The sequence below is a fragment of the Sycon ciliatum genome, chromosome 6 (genome assembly GCF_964019385.1).
Source record: "Sycon ciliatum chromosome 6, ocSycCili1.1, whole genome shotgun sequence".
NCBI classification, from domain to species: Eukaryota; Metazoa; Porifera; class Calcarea; order Leucosolenida; family Sycettidae; genus Sycon; species Sycon ciliatum.
The window spans coordinates 20,659,408-20,684,135 of record NC_088648.1 but is presented as its reverse complement, the minus strand read 5'-3'; the positions used below and the strand labels follow the sequence as shown (position 1 = coordinate 20,684,135).

Below are 24,728 nucleotides of genomic sequence, written 5' to 3'. Positions count from 1 at the left end.
CACTGTATCCATCACAGTTATTGCTGTGATATTAATGTGCTCAGCATTTACGATATCAAAAGAGGAATGCCCAAAATTAAAACAATTTCCGGGAGAGTAATGATCAGTATTGAATTGATTACTGGTCTGTGAGAGTGAGCCTAAAGGAAAGGAGATATGAGATACCAATTTCCAAAACTAAAACGCATGGTCGGTATAGATAAACTAAGCGAGCAAGGATGAGAACATCAAACAGCAACGGAAGCCTGCATGGTAGACACAACTAAATCATGAGCACAAGATATACATCTCAAATCGGTTGTAAGATGCAGGTTTAGCAAGACTTATGCCCGTATGAACATTGCGACCAAAAGACAGCCAGACATTAGAATTTTACTGAAGTAAGTCGGTCAGGCAACAATCCTAAGATATTCAACATTGTACAAATACCCTGCGAGGAGAAAATAATTTTGATGTACATGTAGCTATGAATAGGATGAAGGCCGCAAACATCACGAAACTACGTTACTTGTTCGATATGTATGTGTATGTGTGTGATGTCTGCGGCCCACATCCTATTCATAGCTATAGTCATGATGAATATGTATTTTGGTGGGAGAAGTGATGCCAAGTAGCCAGATATCATATTGTTTCATACTGGGTCTCCTGGTGGCACTCCACAATACCGTATGCATCGTTTTTCTTCAGGTTGGGCAGGACAATATCGTTAGAGAGCTGCACTGGAGCTTGGGTAGTCTCTACCCTGTGCTCCTGGGCGCGGCGCTTGAGAATGCAAGCAAATACCACCGTCGGAATGAGAAACCCAGCCAAGAAGCTTGCAACACCAACAACGATACTCGAAGTAGTTGTGTCTGACGTTGCACCGCTTGAGTCGGATGAGCCTGGGGACGGAAGGGAAGAGATGGGAGGGAGGGAGCGGGGGGGGGGGGGGGTAAGAATAGACTATTACTGTAGTAGTTCTGGTAATAACGGTAGTTATTCGTCAATGCAATGCGCATGCAGCCAATATGCCTACCCCTGGGATAGGAATTATTTGCGTTTAGGCTAAATGAAACGATAAAGGCCAACACATGTTAAAGTTCAGAACTAAATATTGCGACAGAGCTTTCGGCCATATTTTCAATTCATTGCATTCCCAACTCATCACAGCCCTCATCCTCTACTGATGAGCTCCGACAGGGAGCGAAACGGCTAGAGGCGTGGAACAATAATCTCTCAACGGAAGTGTCCTTGCTGGTGTCTGTATGGTTCGGCTGAAGAGCGCGTGGTTGTGATGAGTTGGGCATGTTAAAGTTCAGAGTTTTAAAGAGTAGAGCACACACGCCCTCTTACATTATCACTGAAATAGTTCAACTCATGCCACAATAATTATTCCAATGTTTCGGAAAATTGCCTTCATCAGGTTCACAATGATGTGCAAGCTACCAAACCAGCATTGATAAAGGCCAACTCCCCTGTCAGTAAGAGGGTGTGTAAGTGTGTGTAGAAGTAAATCAGCGTAATTATGCCATCGCTCTACAAGACTATCATCATCAAACAGTATGACATAGCGACACTGTAAAGAAATGCACACCGTGGATTGGAGCGTACCAACAAGAATACACTTCAAATAGCTAAATATGCTGACCACGCAAGGATCACAAAATGGAAACTCAGGATCATGCTGCTGAAAGCCCTTTTTCGCTTGTAAGACAACTTGTCATTGGCAACGTCAAGCACGACTATTATTGTTGATGTTGGTGTGCTTTATAGGTTTGTGTTTGTAAAAAAACGTTATCCGAGATGCTTTCGAGTAATAGTACTAATAATATCAACATATCCAGTAAAACCTGTCAAGGCGATCACTCGCGACCACCTGTCCTGAACGACCACTGAAAACAGGACCAAGAGATGCTATTTCCAGTCAAATGACCCTGGACAAGGAGACCACCTGGTAACAGCGACCACATTTTGCCGGTCCCTTGAGTGGTCGCCTTAGACAGGTTTCACTGTACTTACGTAGGCAGGTTCCCAATGGCCGGGACCAGGAGCCATTGCCAAGACAGGTCGTAGTGTTGGCAGCATGCACGTGTAGGCCGTATCCAGCGTTGCAGGCGACATGCGCTGTTCCACCTCGTAGGTAACTCTGCACGGTCACGTGACCATTCATCACTCTTGGTGGAAAGGCACATAGATAACCTGGAAACATGAAAACTCACACAAATACATGTACAATGAGTTTGGTGAGCCACTCTACTTACTGTAATGTTCACTCGATGAATTTCTTTAACGCGAGCCACAAGACGAGCATTTTTACATCTGTTAGCCCATTTCGATTAAGGGGGCAGCCTACCCATAAATTTCATATGGCATTCAATTGACCGTAACTTTGGTGTTTCTCAATGGATTTGAGGGAAATTTTGACCACACACTCCAGCCACTATGCTGGCCCTCAGGACATGATTTACAAGTTCTTGCGCCTCACTCACTGGCTTTCCAGGCCGGAAAAACTTAAATTTCTGGCATAGTGCCACGGTGTGCGAGCCACCCAGGAGCAAAACAAATGCATTTACAAATTTTCACATTTTCGTGCTCATTCTGCTCGTGCGCGGGACTCAAACCTAGAACAAGTCCAGAAACAGCCATGGGTGATGGGGTAGGGCCCCTCAACGAGGCCCTGGAATCTGTCACAACGGAACGAGTGGGCGTTCTCTCACACACTCCCACAGACCCAAGTCAATTTTTGAATTTTTTTAGGTTTAGCACGTGCTACGAGGTCGTACCTTTGATACAACATCCAGTGCTGGGACCTCCACAGCAAGCCATTTCCACAGCGCTGCACACCAAATCCAGGATACCCTCAGAAACCGGCAAAGACTACCACTCACGTTTCACTACTGCCTAGTACTGAATCCTACCTGACTTCTTGACACGACTCAAACTTGCCAAAGTCACTAAATCAACGTCAACTACAATAATCAAGCCACATATCTGCAACGTCACGAGGGTGCTGGCAAAAGTCCTGCTGCACGGCGGCGGACTTCGCCCGCCGCCGTGCAGCCCAATACGTGGCTCAAAAACCTGATTTTTTGGACTTGGAGCAAAATTCTGCACACTTTCACGTGTTTCCATGATACGACAAGTTGCGCACGGTCTGCTCACATTCAAATACAGTGCTGCCAACAAATGACAGCGTGCAACAAAAAAATCTTTCCTTGCAAGGGCACATTTTGGGCCATAACTCTTGAACGGCCGGTCAGATCGGGACACAATTTTCAGAGAATTTGCAGCTATTCATGCTCTTTCAACTGACGTAGCACTCAATATGAATTTACAAATTCGATTTTCAGCGAATTTTTGGGTAGTCTGCCACCTTAATTTTATATTTCGATTTGCTTGCGCTCAGCCAAAAGGTATGACATATTGTGGTGGTTGATGCTGCTACACTTGTATCTTTCATTCAAACACACTGCATTGTAGCTAGCAGTAATACAGTCAACTTCGCTAATAACCACTGCGGATATAACGATAATTCGCGAATATCGACAGAATTTTCATGCCCAGAGCAAAATCCATGTATCTGTGTACATGTACATATAATGAGAATTCGGGTAAAAGGAAAGTTCGCGATTAAGGACACTTTTCTGATTCGCCGCTGAGTGCCGTTATAAGCAAGGTCGACAGTGATCAGAGAAGCAGAGGAATGCCAATGACTGGTGCGATTGTGCCTGACTCACGTGTGCACCTAGGAAGCTGTGTGGCGGTCGTGTTGCAGGCGAACGTGACGATTGGGTCACCAACAAGCTCAAACCCGGAGTAGCATTTAGTGGTGTATAGTGGTCCACTTGCCGACGCATTTCCGTTAGAGATCGCTGGTGGATAGCATATGGAAGCTGTCATGCCATTCCAGTGGAAGCCATTCAAAGGATAAGTCCATGAGAGAAGAAGATCACAAGTAACTGATTATAGTTCATGTCAATAATCCCCTCGCTATTACCACTATTATTCGAAATCCATGCACAAAAACGTGTACATCGTAGTGAGATAACCAACGAGGAGTCAGTGCAAAATACCAATGAAAAGGATTGATTATTGTGAACCCATTGACACATCATAAATGAAAAATTAATAGATAAACCTCCTGAGCGCTTTCTCGTAACTATCTGTGGAGTTTTGTCACATAACAGATAGTAAGCAAAACAAACAATCATTTACCCACACTTTTCCTCAGCCTACTCATCCTCAGCTGATGAGGAGTGTATTTCCCGAAACACAGTGTATTAAGCAAAGAGTGGTGCTTTTTTGAAGGTTTGCAGATTCTTAGATTCGACAGACTTCTCGTTTGCTCAGGATGGCAGCCGTGTTGAGGTGAATTTCAACAAGAGCAATGTCCAGTGGTTATTGGCGGAGGAAAGGGCTCACCGTTTCGGTGGAATCCCCGAAGATTTCCTGTTGAGTCCCCCTGCACTCACCGTCGCACGTCGGTAGGCTTGTCCACCCGCCGAAAGGCAGGCACTCCACCGTACTGTTGCCCACCAGTCGGTAGCCATGTGAGCAGTGCACGTCAACTCGCTGTCCAATATCATAGTATTTATCGATCAAGCCGGTGCTGTGAGGGATGACTGGAGCAGTACACCGAATGCCTGCAGCATAGCAATGGGGATTTACAACCAAGTCAGATTATACTAGTACAACGAAAACAATGGAACAAAATTTTGGATTTCAACGTCGTTTTCATGTGTTTTGTTTGTATTCTTTATTTAGAGTCGGAAGTCCAAAACAGGCCCTAGCCTAATAACAATGGTCCCACTAGTGAGGGAATGCTGTATATCTGTGCATAAGGATCAGTGAGTGTAACAGCAACTAGTAGGGAAAGAAAAAGAGAGAAGAAAAACAACTCAAAACAAGAGTTGCGACTTGCATAGGAAGAATAACATAAGTGTTAATCATCAGAAATAGCCATCACACTGAGATTTGGACAACAAAGGAAAGATATTTATGTTACCATAAAATGTACATTGTTAGATCAAAAATTAATACAAGAAACAAATATTCTAAAACGAACTTAGAAGTTGCGACTTCGGCGGTAATAGTCAGGAAGTTGGTTGCTCCAACGAGGAGCACACGCTTCTTGCCGAACTTGACACTTGACTGACTCACGACTGCCATCCGGAGCACACGAGGAGCACGTCGCACCTTCCGCTTTCAGTTGTTGGAGGTGACAGCGTTGTGAATAGCTATACTGGCTCTCAACGTCTGTTCAGCACAACTCCATGAGCGACTCTGACTCACGCTGCTACCTGGGGCCTCGCGAGGTGTTTGTCGCGCTGGAAACAAAGCGTCTCTGTAAGTCTGTATCCCTGGTGAGGGTTTGGCCTGGAGAGCAGTATATAAGTGGTGCTTTTCAGGCACAATCTTCCTCAGCCTACTCAAGCTCAACTGATGAGGGGTGAATTCCCCGAAACACTGTGTATTGAGCAGGGAGTGGTGCTTTCTTACAGGTTTGCCGAGCGGAAGGTGCGACGTGCTCCTCGTGTGCTCCGGATGGCAGTCGTGAGTCAGTCAAGTGTCAAGTTCGGCAAGAAGCGTGTGCTCCTCGTTGGAGCAACCAACTTCCTAAATATTCTAAAGCTAGCACTATTGGAGGCGTGATTACATGAGCAGCGAGCAGTGTGAAAGCAAGTGTAGATTGGAGAAATGCAGGTGAGAAAGGTACATGTACATGTACTTGAAGTATGTGAGTGGGTATGTGAGTGTTGGTATGTTAAGTGGAGAGTGTGAGTGCTGTAACAAATTCTTTTTTTGCATAAATCTGGATTACTAGTACGAATAAATACTATTCACTTTACGGTACGTCTTTCCATTGCAGTCCAACTATCAGTGTGATGACGATTTCTGATGAAAATCACATGAACACGATGTTCAAATCATAAAATATTGTTCCATTGTTCTCGTGGTATGAGTGGTATGAGTGGTATGAGTGCACTCACTTTATTTTCAACGATATTAGCTTTATTCATTAGGAATATTCTGATTGTAAAAAAAAAAAAAGTCAAATGGCAACGAGATACGCAGCAACTATCCACGACTGTCACAAGATGATAAACGGTCAGAACGTTCCATAATAGGGCCCCAAACTGACAAAGTGATGAGACATTCGGAGACTGTCTCAGTTTTGTGCCCTACTATCGCACATTCTGACTGTTTATCATCTTGTTACAGTCGTGGATAGTTACTGCATATCTCGTTTTCATGTGTTTTCTTCTCGTTTTACATTATTTTGATACTGGCTCAGTATCAGAGTTAAAATATTCTGTCCGTTACCTGTTCAAAAAGACATTACACATGTCACTTCTCTGCGGTTGACGTCACAGTATAATAATTAGCAGAGAAGTAGTGTTCTGTCCACCCGGGAACGGGTACGAGGGAGAACGGTGTGGGATAAAAGGAGGTGACGAGTGCAGGGTCGGCCTCTTTTGTCTTTGTGCGGAGAGTTGAGTGGGAGTGCCCACCCACTCACCCCAGTAATCATCATGTAATTTCATAGATCATCGCTTTTGATTATTCTAGTGATTTGATTATTCTAGAGTGTGCGGATGCATAATGGTCGGGCGTGGTTTTCTGGTTGTACGTAGCTGGAGTTTGTGTTAGACTAGGCAATTGTTCTGTATAGTCATGACCACGGAATTGTGTGCAAAGACAATAAGTTGGGGCGCTGTGCTGTGGTGGCCCCCACTGGCAATGTTCACGTGTTCAATAGTGGTGTACACGTATGAGTGAGTGTGCGGATGTGTGCGCAACGAGTGAGTGCAGGGTGGACAGAGAATATGATAATAATTAAAGTTAGCCAATGGGAGAAGTGTCACATAAAAATTGAAGTAGTCTCGAAGGCACTATGGAATAAGGCAAATGGCATCAGAATTCAATCTTAACATGAAGGTTTCCATCCCGAGCAGGCCTCTTCGAGTTTGCGCTTAACGTAAGTGAGTGATGGGGCTTTGCTTATCGAAATGAAAACGTTTAGGTTTCCTCATAGCTGAATAGCGTGGGATTCGGCGAAACAAACTCACGATAGCAAGCTGGCATCGGTGTTGGTTCCGTATTAGAGATGCAGGTGATCTGCGCCTACTAACTTGAAACCGAGGTGGTATTCATCAGGGTGTTGGATTGGAGCAGATCTCAAAAGGCTTTCCTGGGAAGGATTGGTTTTGTGGGTTTCAGAAGATGCAATAGATTAGAGTACCTCAAAACGGAAGACCTTTGTCTTTGAGGATTCATAAAGCCAAATTCACACTGGTGAGTTGCCATTCATTCTCAAAGATGCAGATTGGGCGGAGGAGGGAGGGGGGGGGTAATAAAACAGTTTATCACTCTTCTATATCGACCTCCACTTATTCTCGTGATCCTTGACTGGTCCTATATTACCCATATCGCCGCAATATCGACCGCTTATATCGACCGCTTGTATCGACAACTTAGGCATTGTAATCTTTCGACTTTGGAGGGACTTAGAATTTTTCTCTCCACTTCAAAAAGAAAAATTGAAAGAAAGAAGACAAAGAAAGAGAACAAGCAGGAGTTTTGAACTCACAACAGTATGAATCTCAAGCCACCCCTTATACCACCCAGCCACTGTGCTGCAGATGCTTAACTCTGTTGTTCTTACAGTCCTGTACCCAAAATAGGCAACATCCTATGTACACCATAGTACAAATGCTATACTAAAAAGGTTAAAACAGCTCCTAAAGGTTCAAATTTTGGGGTTATCACAAAGCAGTCGTGATAAATAGGATATTGACCTCGACTTTGGTCTATATGGGAAATATAGACCTCGTCTTGGTCAATATCCTATACATATTTGTTTCATTTGTTTTGGGGAAAGGTGCTTTTCCTTTCTCTGTATCCACTATACTAACGTGCATGGAAACATGGCGTTATAGTGAAAGTCAATAAAAGCAACCGCCAGGGGTTAAAGGTGGAGCGACAATCTCACCCTCTGTGAGAAATCCCCGTAGATTTCCTTTTTGATTTGTAGTCGGAGGTTGGGCCAATGGGAGCGGTTTTTCCAGCCGTGCTGCTACCCACAGTCAACTGGGAACTTGTGGCCAGGCACAACGGGTACATGGATGCGTCTAAAGGGGTCTTTCTCGGCACTTGTGCCAGTGGCTGTGAGACTTTTCCACTCACTCCCACCTTTAGGCGCTGCATCTACCGCTGGGGTTTACCGGGTGTAAGCGGCCGTCGCGAACGGACACGATAATTTACTTTACTTGCTTTAATGATGGATAAATACAAAATTATTAGAAAAAATGCTACGAGTTCTGACCAACTGTCTACCAATGTAACCAGATAATATACTGGCAGCAAGTCAGGTTTTTTTCTTGTCCGTTTTGTTCCCTGCTATCGCACTTGCTGACTGTATAATATCTGGTTTAATAGGGGGACAGTGAGTCATACATAAAACTTGTAACATGTTGTCCTTTTTTCATTTCCTGATCAGATGAGTTCACCTGCACTCACCTTCACACGCCGGGAGGTTTGTCCACCCGCCGAAACGCATGCACTCCACCGTACTGTTGCCCACCAGTCGGTAGCCATGTGCGCAGTTAACGTCAACTCGCTGTCCGATATCAGAGTACTTACCGGTATCCATCAAGCCAGCGCTGTGAGGAATGCTTGGAGCAAGACACCGAATGGCTGCAAAGTTGCAAAGGGGATTGAAAACCAGTTCAGGATCCATTTTACAATAATATTGCTGAATTGAGCTCATTTCACTACACTCCTGTGCCATACAGGTGATATGCGGGAGAACACAGAAGGCAACAAGACCTTCAGGGCGTAAGGCCATCTTGGGAACCAGCCACTGCACATTTGCGCACTTCGCCTTAGGAAGGTCTGCTAATTTCATGAACTAATAGAGAAATAAAGTATTTCGTGCAAATCAGAAGCATAGCCACTATGCCGGTTGACTTTCAGAACGGTATGTTGCTTTGTGAGTGATATCAGCACGCAGCTTTACTCCTTTTAAGTTTGGCGTGTTACACGTTCAAAAAATGACATGACGCGATGCCAATTACAGTGCGTCAAGAGCAGAAGTGCAAAAGAAAACAATTTGAAGTTTCTAGCAGTCACTATCGAATAAGACAAAATGGCATCAAGTACCAATCTGCAAATGAGTCTCGGAAGATTCTTATCTCGGGTAGGTCTATCAGGCACCTTGTCGCCATCGGGTGGGCCAAAATTGGCTCTACTTCGAAGTAAAAGTAAGGGATTGATGGGACTTTTCTCATCAACACTATAAATATGAAGACTTAGGTTCCTCATAGCCGAAGAGCTTTCCAAAGGGATTCTGCGACACAAACTCACGCTGACAAGCTGGCATCGGCGTTGTTTCCGTATCAGAGATGCAGGTGATCTGCACATTCCCAACTAACTTGAAACCGACATCGCACTTGGCCATGTAATAAGGGGAAGTACCGAGAACCTGTCCATCGGCCAAACGTGGAACTTGACAATTGTTTACTGCAGTTTGAGGGACAACACACAACAAGAAAAATACAAAATATTTCTCAAATGTGTTTGTTTTTAGGTGTCTATCTCGTTGCACCAGTCTTCTTCTAAGCAGGAAATTTATCCCCGCTCTGCATCATGCCGCACAAATGCTGCTACCCGCGGTCAAGCTTCAGCCGCTCTGAACCTACCCAGAGCTACGTCTCGTTACGGCCAGAATGCTATTTCATTTTTGGCAGCAGACAGATGGAACATGTAAACGTCTCACTTAGTCAGCTGAGGAATAATCGTCTCTTTATTAGTAAAGAAGCAGTTTATACAGTACGAAGTAGTGGTTGCGACTTCGGCGATGATTTGTAAGAAAGGAAGGTTCGATGGACTTCTCGTGTGCTCTGGATGGCAGTCGTGAGTCAGTCAAGTGTCAAGTAAAGTCGGCGGAATAGCGCGAGCTCCGGTGTGGGGAGCAAACCCTTTCTTGCAGTTTATACAGTAAGTAGAATAACAGGTGCCAAGGTTAGCCGTGAACAGTTAGTGCTAGAAGTTGCACAAGGTGTGCAACTGATAGGCGCGCACAAGCCGTGCAGTGATAGGCGCGTACATAGGTGTGTAGTGACAGGCACGCGTACATAGGTGTGCAGTGATAGGCGAGTACAAAGGTGGGTAGTGACAGGCGCGCACATAGGTGTGCAGTGACAGGCGCGTACATAGGTGTGCAGTGATAGGTGTGTACAAGGTGTGCAGTGATAGGAAAGCAGAAGAAGGTGTAACGGTTACACCATCCCCCTCATCTCGACTGTGCACAACACAATAGAATGAAATACTTTTAAAGAACACAAGTGGAGCAATGTTTCTTCCGGACTCGTCCTTGAGAAAATTCTCTGGCTCCCAGGTTGTCTCATCATAACTCACTTAACCAAAACTCGGGTGTGCCTTTGCATATTCGGTGATCCAAGATTTCCTCCACAATGTACCCTGTGTTGCCGTCCAAATCGGTTGTAGGCGGCTGAGGCGGCTGGGTGACTCTGGGTGACTGCATGACTAGGTGAATGCGCAACTCTGGGTGACTTGGTGACTGCGCGACTCTGGGTGACTTGGTGACTGCGCGACTCTGGGTGACTTGGTGACTTTTTTATTTTTTTATCAAGAGTCCAAAAACAATAAATAACTCCAAAGCACGAAAAAGGCACAAAAGCTAAACCAAGAACATGTGCAATAACATGTTATTTAGAAAGACAGGACAAGTGAATAATTAGTCAGTCCATTGTTCATGATGGTCTCCGACGGTTACGTCGGCAGGCGAGCCTCCGCCACTGCCAAAGCACCGTGGGCTCCGCAGGAGGGTGCAAATTTCAACTAAAATTTGTACGCCTGCAACCGCGAATGCACATGATACAGGATTTCAAAAGGCTGAAGGAAATCCTGCATCTAACAAATGCCATAACATGAGAATAGTGCTCACCCCTCTTCTCAGCCAACAGATGAGCAATGCGTTTACACACTAACTTCACAGTCAAGTTCGCTTATAACGACATTCGGCGGGACATCGGAAAAGTGTCCTTATTCGCGAAGTGTCGTTATACCCGAAGTCTCTTTATAGTTTATATTGTGTTACAGTTGGATGGGACCTTGCCCTGGGCATGAAAATTCTGTCGTTATTCGCGAATTGTCGTTATATCCGCAGTCGTTATTAGCGAAGTTGATTGTATACAGTGCTGTTGACGCTGGACCCATTCCGCCACTGGCTGACATGACCGCCGGAACAAAGGAGGCTTGCTCAACCTGAATCACGCGCTCCTCATAGTGCCTTCTCTTTTCTTTTTCGTGTCGCTGATACACAATAGTATGTGGTGCAGATCGATTTGAGCGTGAGTGAGGGTTAAAAACCTGTATATCAATAAGTGTACGCTCAAAACGACTGCCCCACAAACCATTAGCAGCGACATCCAACCAGGCACGGTCCTCCACATTCGCAGCCGGTAGCGAAGACGCTCCCCCGCCAGCGGTTGCAGCAAGGGCTCGATGGACACACAGGTGCACACCTTATCCAGCAACTGGGCCGTGACGTCCCGAACACCATTGTGTCTAATGGAGGGAAACCCTCCATAGGGGCACGACAGGGAATGCGCGACAGTTGGCTCTTGGCCGCAAGAGCAGTGTGACGGTACCCTGGCCGGCGTCCATCCATAACGGAGGCAGAGTCCGTCCCAGAACTCTCCCTTTGATAAATTAAAATGATATTTCTTAAGCGGACGGCACGTCAGCCAGCTCGACGACCCTTTCTCCTTCGCGACGTCAATGACATGTCGTAGCGACTCCGACGTACTGCCCGATATCGCGTCGAATTCCAGTTTCTGATGACGTCGAGAAGATGCCCTGGCGTCTCTCTTGGCCGACCTGATTAATACTACCGAGTCACCGATGGAGCCATCCCTTGACAAGATTCTCCGAGACAGAGGGTTGGTCATCCGAACCGACGATTCGTATTGTTGGCATAGGGACACAGGGTTAATCAAACCGAGCCCACCCAGACGACACGGCAAAGCCATAAGCCGTCGGAGGGTGTCGCTTGGGGGTGCACGGAAAGTTAGGGCGGGAATCAGTTCAGACTTCACAATGTCCTCCAGCGGTTGGAACATCGGCTCGAGTACCTTCATGGCACGAGAGAGGAACGCCCATCTACGCCTGAGGCCCGTCACACACGCAGAATACGCAGCCTGCGGCTGGGTTTGCGCAAATACTGCTAGCTTCTTCAGTTCTCCCATCCATTCGTCCACCTTTGTTTTGATATAGCTTTGAAGAAAGCTGTCCCTTCCGATTGCTGCGCCAAGATATCGTGATCCCTCGTCCGTTATCATAACACCAGTGTCTCGAAACAATTCAGTAGCCTCCTGGTAACACCTTTCCTTGACGACAAGGGCCAATTTCTTTGGGTTTACGGAATATCCATATGCCGGTCCTCTCTTGTCCATTATGTCCCACCATAGACGGAGCCTGCGAAGACTAGCAGCAGCGGATGAATCGTCCGCGAACCATGACTGCACCGCACCCGCCTCATCTGCCAAACGTATCAAGGGCATCATTCCCAACGCGTACATGTACATTGCAAGGGGATCATCCTGTGTTGTCCCTTCTTGCGACAGGATACTTTCACCGTCCACGTAGAGATGAGCTGGATCACGGTATTAATTAGAACGGTAGCAAGTGATGGACACAAGTGCCGAACATTTCTTAAGCAGGTCTGTCGATTCAGTCTGTTGAACGCATTACTTGCATCTGCCATCAGAATTCCTTCAGTGTCATCCAGCTCAAAGGCCGGCTGCATCGCATGTATTCCCGCCTCTATACCGCAATCTTGGCCAGCGCATAGCTGTATACACCCAACCGTCTCCTGAACGGCTTGGCCGACGACGGAGAGGATGGCCTTGCTTATAATGCGTCGAGCGACCTCACCTATTCCAATCGGCCGGACACCGGGTTGCTTGTCCAACGCTATCAATCTGCACGCATTGAAAGCCGAAAAAGATGCTGGGTGCACATACGTGGAGGCTAAACGCCTTGCACACGATGCTAGTGCATCGCAAAGGCCCTGGGAGGCGTCAGAGAAACTAGCGCAAAAATGCCTCCAGTTCTCAGCGTCAACACCACTCGGCCCCGCAGCACCCTGCGTACCGAGCGCTGCACACTTTAAAATCGACTGACGTCCAAGGCTGCTGGAATAGATCGGATGAGGTGGAGCAGGTGGATCACCACCAATAACGGCGTCCTCGCTCATCGGCTCTGCGGGTGGATGTTTGTCTTTCAGGATATCCCGGACAGTGCGTCCATCAATCTCTTCGTCCAATCGATGCACGCCTCCATCATCACCGCTTGTCAAGCCACAGAGCGCCTGGCCCACTTTGCCCGCGGTGACATAATCTGCAAAACGCCTGGCAGGGTCAACTGACGGGACCACTGGATCACGTTTATGTTTGTCCTTGGACGATAGAAGAGAGGTCTGTATGGTGTCCGCTTCCCGTTGCAGCTCTGCAAAATCTCCCTTGGACCACTGGTCCATGCGGCGCTCAATTATTTATTATTGTCACTGTCCGGCTTCTGCAGCATTAGCATCTGGTAGACGGCTGCAATCTTGAGTGCGATCATTACCTACGATCCCCCATCTCCGAAGCACGAATAAAATGATGTCAAGGTAGTGATAAATCGTCTTCCATTATTTCCAGACTTGGTGACTGCGCGACTCTGGGTGACTTGGTGACTCCGTGACACTGGGTGACTCAGGGTGACTGGGCAACTGGGCAACTAGACAACTGGGTGACTCTGGGCAACTGGGTAACTGGGCAACTGGGTGACTCTGGGCACCTGGGTGACTCTGGGCCACTGGGTGACTATGGGCAACTGGGCGACTCTGGGCAATTGGGTAACTGGGTGACTGAGCAACTGGGCAACTGGGTGACTCTGGGAAACTGGAAGACTCTGCGCAACTGGGCAACTGGCTAACTGGGCAACTTGGTGACTCTGGGCAACTGGGTGACTCTGGGCAACTGGGCGACTCGGGGCAACTGGGCAACTGGGCGACTCTGGGCAACTGGGTAACTGGGCAACTGAAAACTGGGTGACTCTGGTTAACTGGGTGACTCTGGGCAACTGGGTAACTGGGTGACTGGGCAACTGGGTAACTCTTGGAAACTGGGCAACCGGGCAACTGGGCAACTGGGTGACTGGGCAACTGGGTGACTGGGCAACTGGGTGACTGGGCAACTGGGTGACTGGGCAACTGGGCAACTGGGTGACTCTTGGAAACTGGGTGACTGGGCGACTCTGGGTAACTGGGCAACTGGGTAACTGGGCAACTGGGTGTCTCTGGGCAACTGGGTGACTCTGGGCAACTGGGTGACTCTGGGAAACTGGGTAACTGGGTGACTGGGAAACTGGGTGACTCTGGGCAACTGGGCGACTCTGGGCAACTGGGCGACTCTGGGCAACTGGGCGACTCTGGGCAACTGGGCGACTCTGGGCAACTGGGCGACTCTGGGCAACTGGGCGACTCTGGGCAACTGGGCGACTCTGGGCAACTGGGCGACTCTGGGCAACTGGGCGACTCTGGGCAACTGGGCGACTCTGGGCAACTGGGCGACTCTGGGCAACTGGGCGACTCTGGGCAACTGGGCGACTCTGGGCAACTGGGCGACTCTGGGCAACTGGGCGACGCTGGGCAACTGGGCGACGCTGGGCAACTGGGCGACGCTGGGCAACTGGGCGACGCTGGGCAACTGGGCGACTCTGGGCAACTGGGCGACTCTGGGCAACTGGGCGACTCTGGGCAACTGGGCGACTCTGCGCAACTGGGCGACTCTGGGCAACTGGGCGACTCTGGGCAACTGGGCGACTCTGGGCAGCTGGGCGACTCTGGGCAGCTGGGCGACTCTGGGCAGCTGGGCGACTCTGGGCAACTGGGCGACTCTGGGCAACTGGGCGACTCTGGGCAACTGGGCGACTCTGGGCAACTGGGCGACTCTGGGCAACTGGGCGACTCTGGTGGGTAACTGGGCGACTCTGGTGGGTAACTGGGCGACTCTGGTGGGTAACTGGGCGACTCTGGTGGGTAACTGGGCGACTCTGGTGGGTAACTGGGCGACTCTGGTGGGTAACTGGGCGACTCTGGTGGGTAACTGGGCGACTCTGGTGGGTAACTGGGCGACTCTGGTGGGTAACTGGGCGACTCTGGTGGGTAACTGGGTGACTCTGGTGGGTAACTGGGTGACTCTGGTGGGTAACTGGGTGACTCTGGTGGGTAACTGGGTGACTCTGGTGGGTAACTGGGTGACTCTGGTGGGTAACTGGGTGACTCTGGTGGGTAACTGGGTGACTCTGGTGGGTAACTGGGTGACTCTGGTGGGTAACTGGGTGACTCTGGTGGGTAACTGGGTGACTCTGGTGGGTAACTGGGTGACTCTGGTGGGTAACTGGGTGACTCTGGTGGGTAACTGGGTGACTCTGGTGGGTAACTGGGTGACTCTGGTGGGTAACTGGGTGACTCTGGTGGGTAACTGGGTGACTCTGGTGGGTAACTGGGTGACTCTGGTGGGTAACTGGGTGACTCTGGTGGGTAACTGGGTGACTCTGGTGGGTAACTGGGTGACTCTGGTGGGTAACTGGGTGACTCTGGTGGGTAACTGGGTGACTCTGGTGGGTAACTGGGTGACTCTGGTGGGTAACTGGGTGACTCTGGTGGGTAACTGGGTGACTCTGGTGGGTAACTGGGTGACTCTGGTGGGTAACTGGGTGACTCTGGTGGGTAACTGGGTGACTCTGGTGGGTAACTGGGTGACTCTGGTGGGTAACTGGGTGACTCTGGTGGGTAACTGGGTGACTCTGGTGGGTAACTGGGTGACTCTGGTGGGTAACTCTGGGTAACTGGGTGACTGAATACCTGGTTCGGTAAATCGTTTGGAAGACATCTGCAAACTGCCGAATATCTTCATCAATATCTTCTTGCTTATCCGGAGGGACCCTATTGCGAGACTCTGGAACAATGATCTGGTAAGACCACCCTTTGGTGCTGTTTTGCCGAAAATGAGTTTGAGCGGGAAGTTGGTCCCTGGCCATTCCCCAAAAATATGGGGAAGTATTAATGACCAATCTTATGCAAGCTTTTGGTGCATAAAAATGCCGAAAATAATTGATATTCACACAATAATTCGTTTCTGAGGCTTCATACATCTGTCATACACCTGTCTATGTACAGAGAAAAACTATTTTGCACAGTTGTCCAGTATTCTACTATGTATGTTCCGAACAAATAATTGGGACATTGGCTCTGCTTGGTCTGGTGCTGGGCAGGTGATATCTCCGCTCTCTGGGTGGCAGTGCTGACGAATCTGTTGGTGCAAGTACTTTGCACGTTGCGGTGAGATTCCAGCCGTCTTGAGCGTCACTGGCAGATGATCAGATGCCAGGCAGTAATACACTTTTGATAAAGGTCACGGGCCACGTTAGCTTCTTCAATATGAGCTTTGAGTGCGTCAGTGTGCTTAAAAGCGAGTTTCTGCCGTTCTTGCCCTGACGATCTGAGACTGCAGATCGGAACATACACTGCACACATCTTTTGATTATTATCACATCACTGCACTCGCTGCTCCATATTTTCAGGAATGTTGTGTATGCTGCTGTTCCTCCAGCCTTGATATATTCAGTATGCACATGCTTCTTGGTACTTCGAAGTAGTAGCACATGGCAGAATAGTTGGAGGAGGCCTCTGGGGGCAGCAGGCTGGGGAAGTCCATTGATGTCACCAAAGTTGCAGGCAGTGCATTCCAGGGCAAAGTACCCTCACATGCGTACTGAGGGGGAGGGACAGCATGCTCATACTTACTCATAGACCTCCGCCTTAATTTGTTTTAGCTTCCACTCCTTTACATAATATGCGTACATGAAAACAGTCTGGCACACTTCTTCACCATCCACTTCATAGCAATAAGTGGACCGGACCTTTCTCCGCGCTGCATCCGTTGTGCGATACTTCCATGTTGAGAAGTAACTGCACCGCGTCGTCTCAACACATCGAGCTTTCCAGCGACGTAACAGTACAGCTCCTCGTTCGTCATTGCCAGCGCTGTGTTGCGTGCAGTGAGTAGAGTATCCGGTGACACGTTCTTGAAACAGTTGACATCCGCACAGCTGCAACCCTTGTCCACTCGCGCCTGTACCTCTTCAACAGTACTGGCCGCCGCCTGGGCACGGGATTTCTTAGGTTGGCCCTGTTCTCCGGCGACGAGGGCTTGTGCTGGCTGTAGCGCTGGCGCCTCGTCCAAAATCTCCTCCGCATCGATCGCAAGCGCGATCGGCAGGGTCACGAGCGGAGAGGCGTCGGGCGATTCGTCATCGCTCTGGTCGTCAGAATCTTGATCTGACCATCCAAAGAACGATCTATCGTCATTTGGCAGTGCTGACGACTCTGCTGCCGAGAATTCGACAACAATTTGTGCGAACGAGCGCCTTCGTCCTCCTTCCACCATGACTGTCACCTGCGATGATGAGAAAATCGAGACGTGCTGACGTTTTCATCATTTTCTCCGAAAAATTACACAGCACCGAAGGGTGGTTTTAGCACATCGCGGGCCATGTCGTCAACTACAGACACCCATGCTTTGACACCCTTCGCATCACGTCTCAGCTCATGGCTGGCCCTAGTTCCAGAAATGAACAGGGTTTCAATAGAATCCCGTTCAGAGCAATCAAGCGCCTTACCGGTTGCGATTGGTTTTCCATCGAATGTTACCTGATTGGTACGGAAGTTGACATCGGGGTTATACCTGGTGAGCCAGGGCTTTCCGAGTATTGCGTCATACATGTACTTGGCAAGTGGAAACACTCTGAAGTCCTGGTGGTCACTGAAGTCTGCAACAATATTGAATGCTTCTGTGACACCTGACATCTGACACGACGTGCCGTTAGCCAGGGAAGCATTCAGGACTTCGGAGCTGGATTTTGTTGGGAGTTGGTGCTGACGCACGAAAGCGTCGGATATCAGATCGTGGGTGGACCCAGAATCGATAAGCATAGTTGCGCGGCGACCGTTAATCTTCCTAACAACCCGCAACAGGTCGTGCTCTTTGTCGACGATGACATTGCTGAGGTGTGCATTTTCAGTAGTTCCAGGTTGCAGCGGGTTGGAGTCCAGCTCATCGTCACCAATGTCGCAGTACGCAGGTTCTTCCACGACCAGGCCAGCAAACCGGTTGTGAACGGTGATCGGAGTCGGTTCTGAAGGTACCCTATGTCGCGCCAGCAAACGCACCGAACTTACTGACGCAGGGCATTTGGGTGACCTCGTCCTGGGCAGTTCCGTGCAATGTATAGCGAAAGACCACTCCTTGAACCGGTTTGCCTCGCCATCGAACACTTGAGGATCATTCGTACAAGGCCGACGTCTCAAAGTAGGCCGATTCTGGTTGACCGCGGCGCCGATATCCTTCCAAGGAGTCACAGGTACTGTTGTTCGCGTTGGACCGTTGGCTAATAGCCTAACAACCCGCTGCAGCTCCCGAATAGCGGCGAAAACCAGTAAACTGATTACCAGGAACGATAAGACAGCAGGCGTCAGAAGGAACCAGTGCAAACTGGACATAACCATCGAAAACCATCCTCTGTGCTACCAATGTAAACGTCTCACATAGTCAGCTGAGGAATAATCGTCTCTTTAGTAGTAAAGAAGCACTTTTATACAGTAAGTAGAATCACAGGTGCCAAGGTTAGCCGTGAACAGTAAGTGCTAGAAGTTGCACAAGGTGTGCAACTGATAGGCGCGCACAAGCTGTCCAGTGATAGGCGCGTACATAAGTGTGCAGTGACAGGCGCGTACATAGGTGTGCAGAGATAGGAAGGCAGAAGAAGGTGTAATGGTTACACCTGGATAACCGCCTGGATGTCGTCAAGCTAAGCCCCTTTTTGCACTTGTCACAAGCACTAAGTCATTCCTAGGGTTCCCAGTAAAAAGGCAACACCTGTTGGGAGTTCCCTAGTAAAATATTAAATTCTACTACTAATGCGCAGTTACACATCCATCACATGATCACAGGGCACACATTAATGAACGCAGTGTTTGTGTAGTCCTCAATGTCAATGGTTACAAGACCACCAATCCAAAACTGATGACCAAGACATTCCACGGTTCCCATGAGATCCAGTCAGACACAGTAACCTCAACCGTGGGTAAGAGCCACCACTCTCAGACATCAGGGAGAAGATACAGAACTGAGAGAGATTGGCAGATCTTGACCATCAAAAATCTGAAATTCTCGTTCACTGCATCCATGTTTCCCTCTTACTAGGCAAGGAGTTTTCCATTCACTGTGGCCCGCGGCAAGGATGAAATACGCGTCCTCCTTCAAACAGCACTTGAGCCTAGTACTCTCTGTTTCTCAATCATAGTCCAAGACCATCCCACTACCATTATCTCACTACACTGCGAAAATATCAAACTTTGAAAATACTTTACCATGGCATGTGCGACTTGAAGATGAATCCCAGGCAGCTGGAGTTGTTATTGTGCTGGAAGCTTTCAAATGTGAGTAACATTGACGATTGCTAGGGCCGTGAAGTCGGTAGCCGATGTTGCATGCGTAGAAGGCCTCTGATGGGAACACAAGTCCTGATGGATAAGTGGCAATCCCATTGGTGATCGGAGGCAAAACTGGGCAGCTGTTGGTGAGGTCTAGAAAATTAGAAGCAAAATGCGGGAAAGAATTCATAAAGGACTGACGGGACCGTGATCAGTGGTAGTGCTTACATGTTCCTATTTTGAAGGCAGTACCTAAGGTGCTGTTCCACAGTATGAACACGATCTCTCTTCTATTCTTCAACACACACACACACACACACACATACACGCGCACGCACGCACACACAGTGTATCAGTTGCCAAGAGAAGCACTCAAGTCTGTAAAAATAAGAGCTCATCGGCAGCATTGTATCCGAAACATATTCCGACAATGAATTTATAACAGTAGAAGCCAAGAACCCTACCTGCGGCCTCAGGCTTGTTGTACTTGCATATCGTGACGTTGGTGCTACTGCATGCTGGTCCTGGATAGCAATGACGGTCTGTTCCAGTACTTGAATCCAACCATGCTGATACGCTGTTTCCAGGGTACGCTGCTGCTATGTGCGCAAGGAAAGCGAGCAAGCAATTCCTGTTTGTACCGCTAAGGTCGGTGGAGTTGATCAGGGCAAAGCTGACTCCTGGCGCTATTGTCCTGCACTTATTTCCAGCTGCAGTTGCGTTGTTGTACTTTGTAGACCAGTCCAAACCACTGATGTAGTATAGACCAGTTGGGGAGTTGCAATTGAAATGTTCTGAAAATAACCAAAGCCAGTGATGGACACTATGGTGCGATTTCAATCGCTGTATCTGACCTTCTTCGGCATCACTCCTCTTAGTTCATTATTGAAGCTTCTCGTGTGTTGGACTTGGGCCGTGCTGCATTAACGCTTTTGAAAACCTTTAGTTGCAAGTATATTGTGTCTTGTAAGCCCACAGTAAAATTACCTCCAGGACCCTTCAAGGTTTGCAGAAAATATCGTCACCCTACCAAAAATGTAGCATATGTACAGGTACGTGATTCTTTTAGATGACGTAGAACAAATAAATTATTACTATCTAGTATCGGACATGCTGCGGATTGAATTCTGCTCTCTCCCCTCCTCCGGACTTTGCAGTATGAATCGAACCTTCCTCTGATCCAATACACCAATGCATGTTCCTAGTGGATACTCACCCACGTGTTGGCTTGCAGACTGATGCGTTCCTAAGCATGCTAGCAAGAGAAGCTGGAACATTGCAGCCCAATTACTCTGTGACATACTGACAGCAATCCGGGCTCTTCCGTTGACTTCTTTCTGAAACAAAGCACAAAGCAGGAAGCCTTTGCCTGTCACAAAGTTATGTTGAATAGAGAAAAGAGACTGGGTTCCCAAACCAGGCAGGCGCTCGTAGTTCATCAACCACTCTGTGCACAAGCGGAGCATTTTGATTCGATAACACCAAATTTGCGGAAAGGGACGCACCTCGAGTTTCCAGTTTCTGCAAAAAAGAACTGCAGAATTTGAGCTCTCCAGTGTTGTGTCCCCGCTGGGCTAAGTATAGCTGCATTGGTATCTTCAACTATATTCTCCCCAGTCAAGCTCCATGTGAAGACATCCAAGCAGAAGATTGCCTGAAGGATAACTCTGTTGCAGAATAACTTTGCAGCCTAGAGAGTGTATGTGGGCAGGCGTGTATTTATCGCCATATTGCCTGGTGCGTATTTACCACCATTTGAAACAACCAGGAGTACAGACGCATTGGTGTTTTCAACCTCTTTCTCCAGAACCATGTTGTCGTTGGTTTTCTGTTTATTTTGTCATGCTGATATGGAGACCCTCGTCAAACCAACCATGTACCAGCCTCTGGGGAATCCAGAACATTAATCAATTAATTACTGATTACAAAAATAGCTTAGTAGCAGTGGTCAGGTTTCCTGCAGCAGCAGATAAAAAATTATAATTCCAAAATTCCAATTAATATTTATCTGCTAACTCCATCTTGGCTGCGGATATGGTAGTTCCACTTTGTCTTTACTCCATGGATGAAGGCCTGATATGTGACATGAGGCTTCGCCACAGCCACTGTGGCGACACGATCCACATTCGCAATCCAACAAGCAGCATGTCGGTCCAGGCTGTTGAGAAGAAGGTTGATGACCAATCACTAGGTAAGAACAAAGTATGCTATGAATAAAACCATCTGCGCATTCATATTTCAAACACACTACTCGAGCTCAACTGATGAGGGGTAAATTCCCCGAAATACTGTGTATTGAGCAGGGAGTGGTGCTTTCTTGCAGGTTTTCCGAGTGGACGGTTCGATGGATTTCTCGTGTGCTCTGGATGGCAGTCGTGAGTCAGTCGAGTGTCAGGTCAAGTCGGCGGAATAGCGCGAGCTCCAGTGTGGGAGCAAACTCATTCCTAAAAAAACCATCGCCGAAGTCGCAACCACTATTTCGCACAAGGCAATGTAGGCAAGTCTAAAGAATTATTTAAATTTTTATCTCCCCGTAGGTTGAATGAATTTGAAGACACCACTGCAGCTGTAATAATGGTTGATAAATATTTATCATCCACGTAGGTTATATGAACAATTATTGTTTTAACTGAAATAGTGTAGGATAGCAGTTTAGAAAGAAGAGCGTCAATGGCAGTGCAAGATCGACTTTTCTTCTGACACCACACAGATACGGAATGATTTTCTGTCCTCCACCTGGCGTCCCCAGGATCAAAGCTTTCACCGTGCGACACTGCCGACAGTGACCATCCTCTTCCACATACAGGTCCTCCCTCGTTAGTAGATAATCTCGGGGCCATGAAAAAAGTAATTAGTTGTCTTGTAACGAGACTTATCTTGCAACAGGACTTTCAGCTAAAGGTGAAATAGGCACTAATTCGTACTTACCTTGGCTACCCTCGATACAACATAAATTTTCGACGCTTCAACTCGTTATCAGATAATTGAAAATCTCCAGCATAGCTCTTCCTTGGATGCAAAAGATGGTGCATATCTACGACTATATAGATGATAAGTTGTGCCTTTCTGTTTTCTGCTATGTGTTTTGGCCTTGGTCCTGAATGGGCAATAACCATATACTGAGGGTTTGGCACTCCGGGGACCTGGGCAAGGGTCATTATAACGACTTTTATGTACTAACGAATAATGTTGTAACCGGACCTGTAAACAGTTGTACAATGTACATGTACGATAAAGAGTGATGCTGGGCACCACGCTCCTAGTAACGTACGATTCACACGTAAATGCAAGCATAGGCAAACACACGCACACACATACACAGACACACGGAGACTCCTGGGATTTTGGCTAAGGCCTGTGGAGAATCCATAAATAGTAAATACAAATACAAAAACACACATAATTATACACACTTCCTTGCACATACGCACACACGCACGCACGCACACACACGCATACACACACACGCATACACACTCACGCAAAAGCTTTTAAAATGTATTTCTAGTGACAAGGAAGAACATCTTCTTACCTCTGTAGCTCTGGTATTCAGTAAAACGTGTAGGTCGTTATTCGACTTCCCAGCCCACCAACTTGGCCACCTTGTGGCTGATCAAACAGGGCAAAAGTTACCCTGCGTTATCAACCCTCCAATGCAAGCATGGATTCGTCTCTTTTCATTCTAAGATGCTGCAGTTCCTACCAAAGCCATTTCTTTTATTATAAAACTACATACCCCAACATCTCTGTTTTACAGTCTGAGTTATACTGAATTGTCTCGTCGCTGCAATTCTAAACAGCCGGCGATATGACTTTGTGTTGACAAGGTACACAGGCCAGGCGTATCCTTCGCAGACGCAGTCGTAACATCCCACTACTCCTCGTCTCAAACCCAGCAGTGATAAGAGGAGCAGGTGCTTTTCAGAACCCAAGCTGAGTGGGACAGCTGTGTTCGTGTATGTTTAACAGTGAGCGTGGGACCAGCAGAGCAGCGCCACACTAGTCTAGCAGAGCACTGATCTGGGAGAGGGAACATGCTGTAAGAGCCAGCTAGATTAGACTCCTCGTTCCAGCTGAGAGGCGCAGGATCAGATGAGCGGTCTTCCCCAGACTTCGGAACATTGGAACGAGATGGAATAGATTTGGAACGCCGGCTCCAATTTTAGAGAGAAGTACAAGCCAAGCCAAGGGTGACAAAATGTTATGTCTAAATAATAGAGAGGCATTTGGCTCGCGCGTCGAACATCAGCGTGAGTTACCTGCAGCTCACGTCGAAATTTGACGTGAACGTTCGCGTCACGTTGGAAATAACGTGCATCCTAAACTTTCTTATGTGACTAGTCGATGGGGAGATTATAGCCGTGAAATAGCTATTAACACATTCTGCACGTGTACCTCCGTAGGATTGCACTTGTAACATCCCTCGAACTCTCGTAATAATCTTTCATGAATGTATGTTACGTATTTATTACCGGTATTTTTCACGCTGTCACCTTTAACTCAAATGTACAATGTCATATTCCTATTTATCTCTTTTCCGTCAGTAACGAGATTCCATTGATGAATGTTACAAGAACACGTTCTGGAGCTTAACCTTTGCTGCTTTGTTGTTTGACACGTGCACCAGTTTAATTTTGTTCATAGTTATCATAATAATGTGCTGCCCTTTCGCCTTCTTAGGAGGCCTTTGCCTCGTCTTTCCTGGGCTGAATGGACCGGAAGCTCGGACCGGTAGTGACCAGTAAATGGTATTTGATGTGAATTTGGGTGCCCCACCTTGATGATGATGCCCTTTGTGTTCACATAAACCTATCTAGCTGCAAGGATGGCATAAGAGCATGCAAATCTCCTGTTGGTGATGCAAGTTTGGAGGATGGCTTTTCAAACAGTTATTCGAATTTTCTGCACCCCTTAATAGCAATCTGGTGCTTGCTAGATTCTGGGTGGGAAAAACAAGATCATATCACAACACCTGGTGGATACTTCAAGTATTGTTCTACGCGAGGTGATGTCCATATCCAGCTGTATTTTGATGGTGTTCCCCAATCATCTCGTGTAACAGCATCAGTATTTTCTCGCCAATGTGGACCAACAGGAACGTTCATGCTTTACTTTACTGCTATCCGTACTAGCATTTAATAGAGAGCAATAGCCTAGGATCATTTAACTGATGGTCTTTTTC

General features: G+C 47.7%; 1 protein-coding gene across 3 annotated transcripts; it reads right to left on the bottom strand.

Annotated features, from left to right (window-relative positions):
• On the bottom strand, nt 1–23,332 carry LOC135818895 (sushi, von Willebrand factor type A, EGF and pentraxin domain-containing protein 1-like). Of its 3 annotated transcripts, none has more exons than XM_065332089.1 (10): nt 23,079–23,332; nt 20,763–20,883; nt 20,011–20,340; nt 19,484–19,699; nt 9,346–9,501; nt 8,500–8,676; nt 4,452–4,622; nt 3,717–3,872; nt 1,999–2,178; nt 1–881 (listed from the first exon to the last, which is right to left on the bottom strand). In XM_065332089.1, the coding sequence occupies exons 2-10, from the start codon at nt 20,845–20,847 to the stop codon at nt 622–624; spliced, it is 1,731 nt and encodes a 576-aa protein (XP_065188161.1). In that variant the 5' UTR covers nt 20,848–20,883; nt 23,079–23,332; the 3' UTR covers nt 1–621. The 3 variants fall into 3 exon arrangements, with proteins under 3 accessions (XP_065188161.1, XP_065188162.1, XP_065188163.1); XM_065332090.1 differs by having other exon boundaries at nt 20,763–20,879; XM_065332091.1 differs by lacking the exon at nt 3,717–3,872 and having other exon boundaries at nt 23,079–23,329.
• Between the last annotated feature and the right edge of the window lie 1,396 nt (nt 23,333–24,728).

Bases quoted from the DNA above. Each gene is read 5' to 3' on its own strand.
- LOC135818895 (XM_065332089.1), bottom strand. From the start codon at position 20,847: ATGTCACAGAGTAATTGGGCTGCAATGTTCCAGCTTCTCTTGCTAGCA. The intron at 20,341-20,762 runs GTGAGTATCCAC...GGTTATTTTCAG, and splicing joins GTCTGCAAGCCAACACGTGG to AACATTTCAATTGCAACTCC. The intron at 882-1,998 runs GTAAGTACAGTG...TTCCGTCCCCAG, and splicing joins GCCATTGGGAACCTGCCTAC to GCTCATCCGACTCAAGCGGT.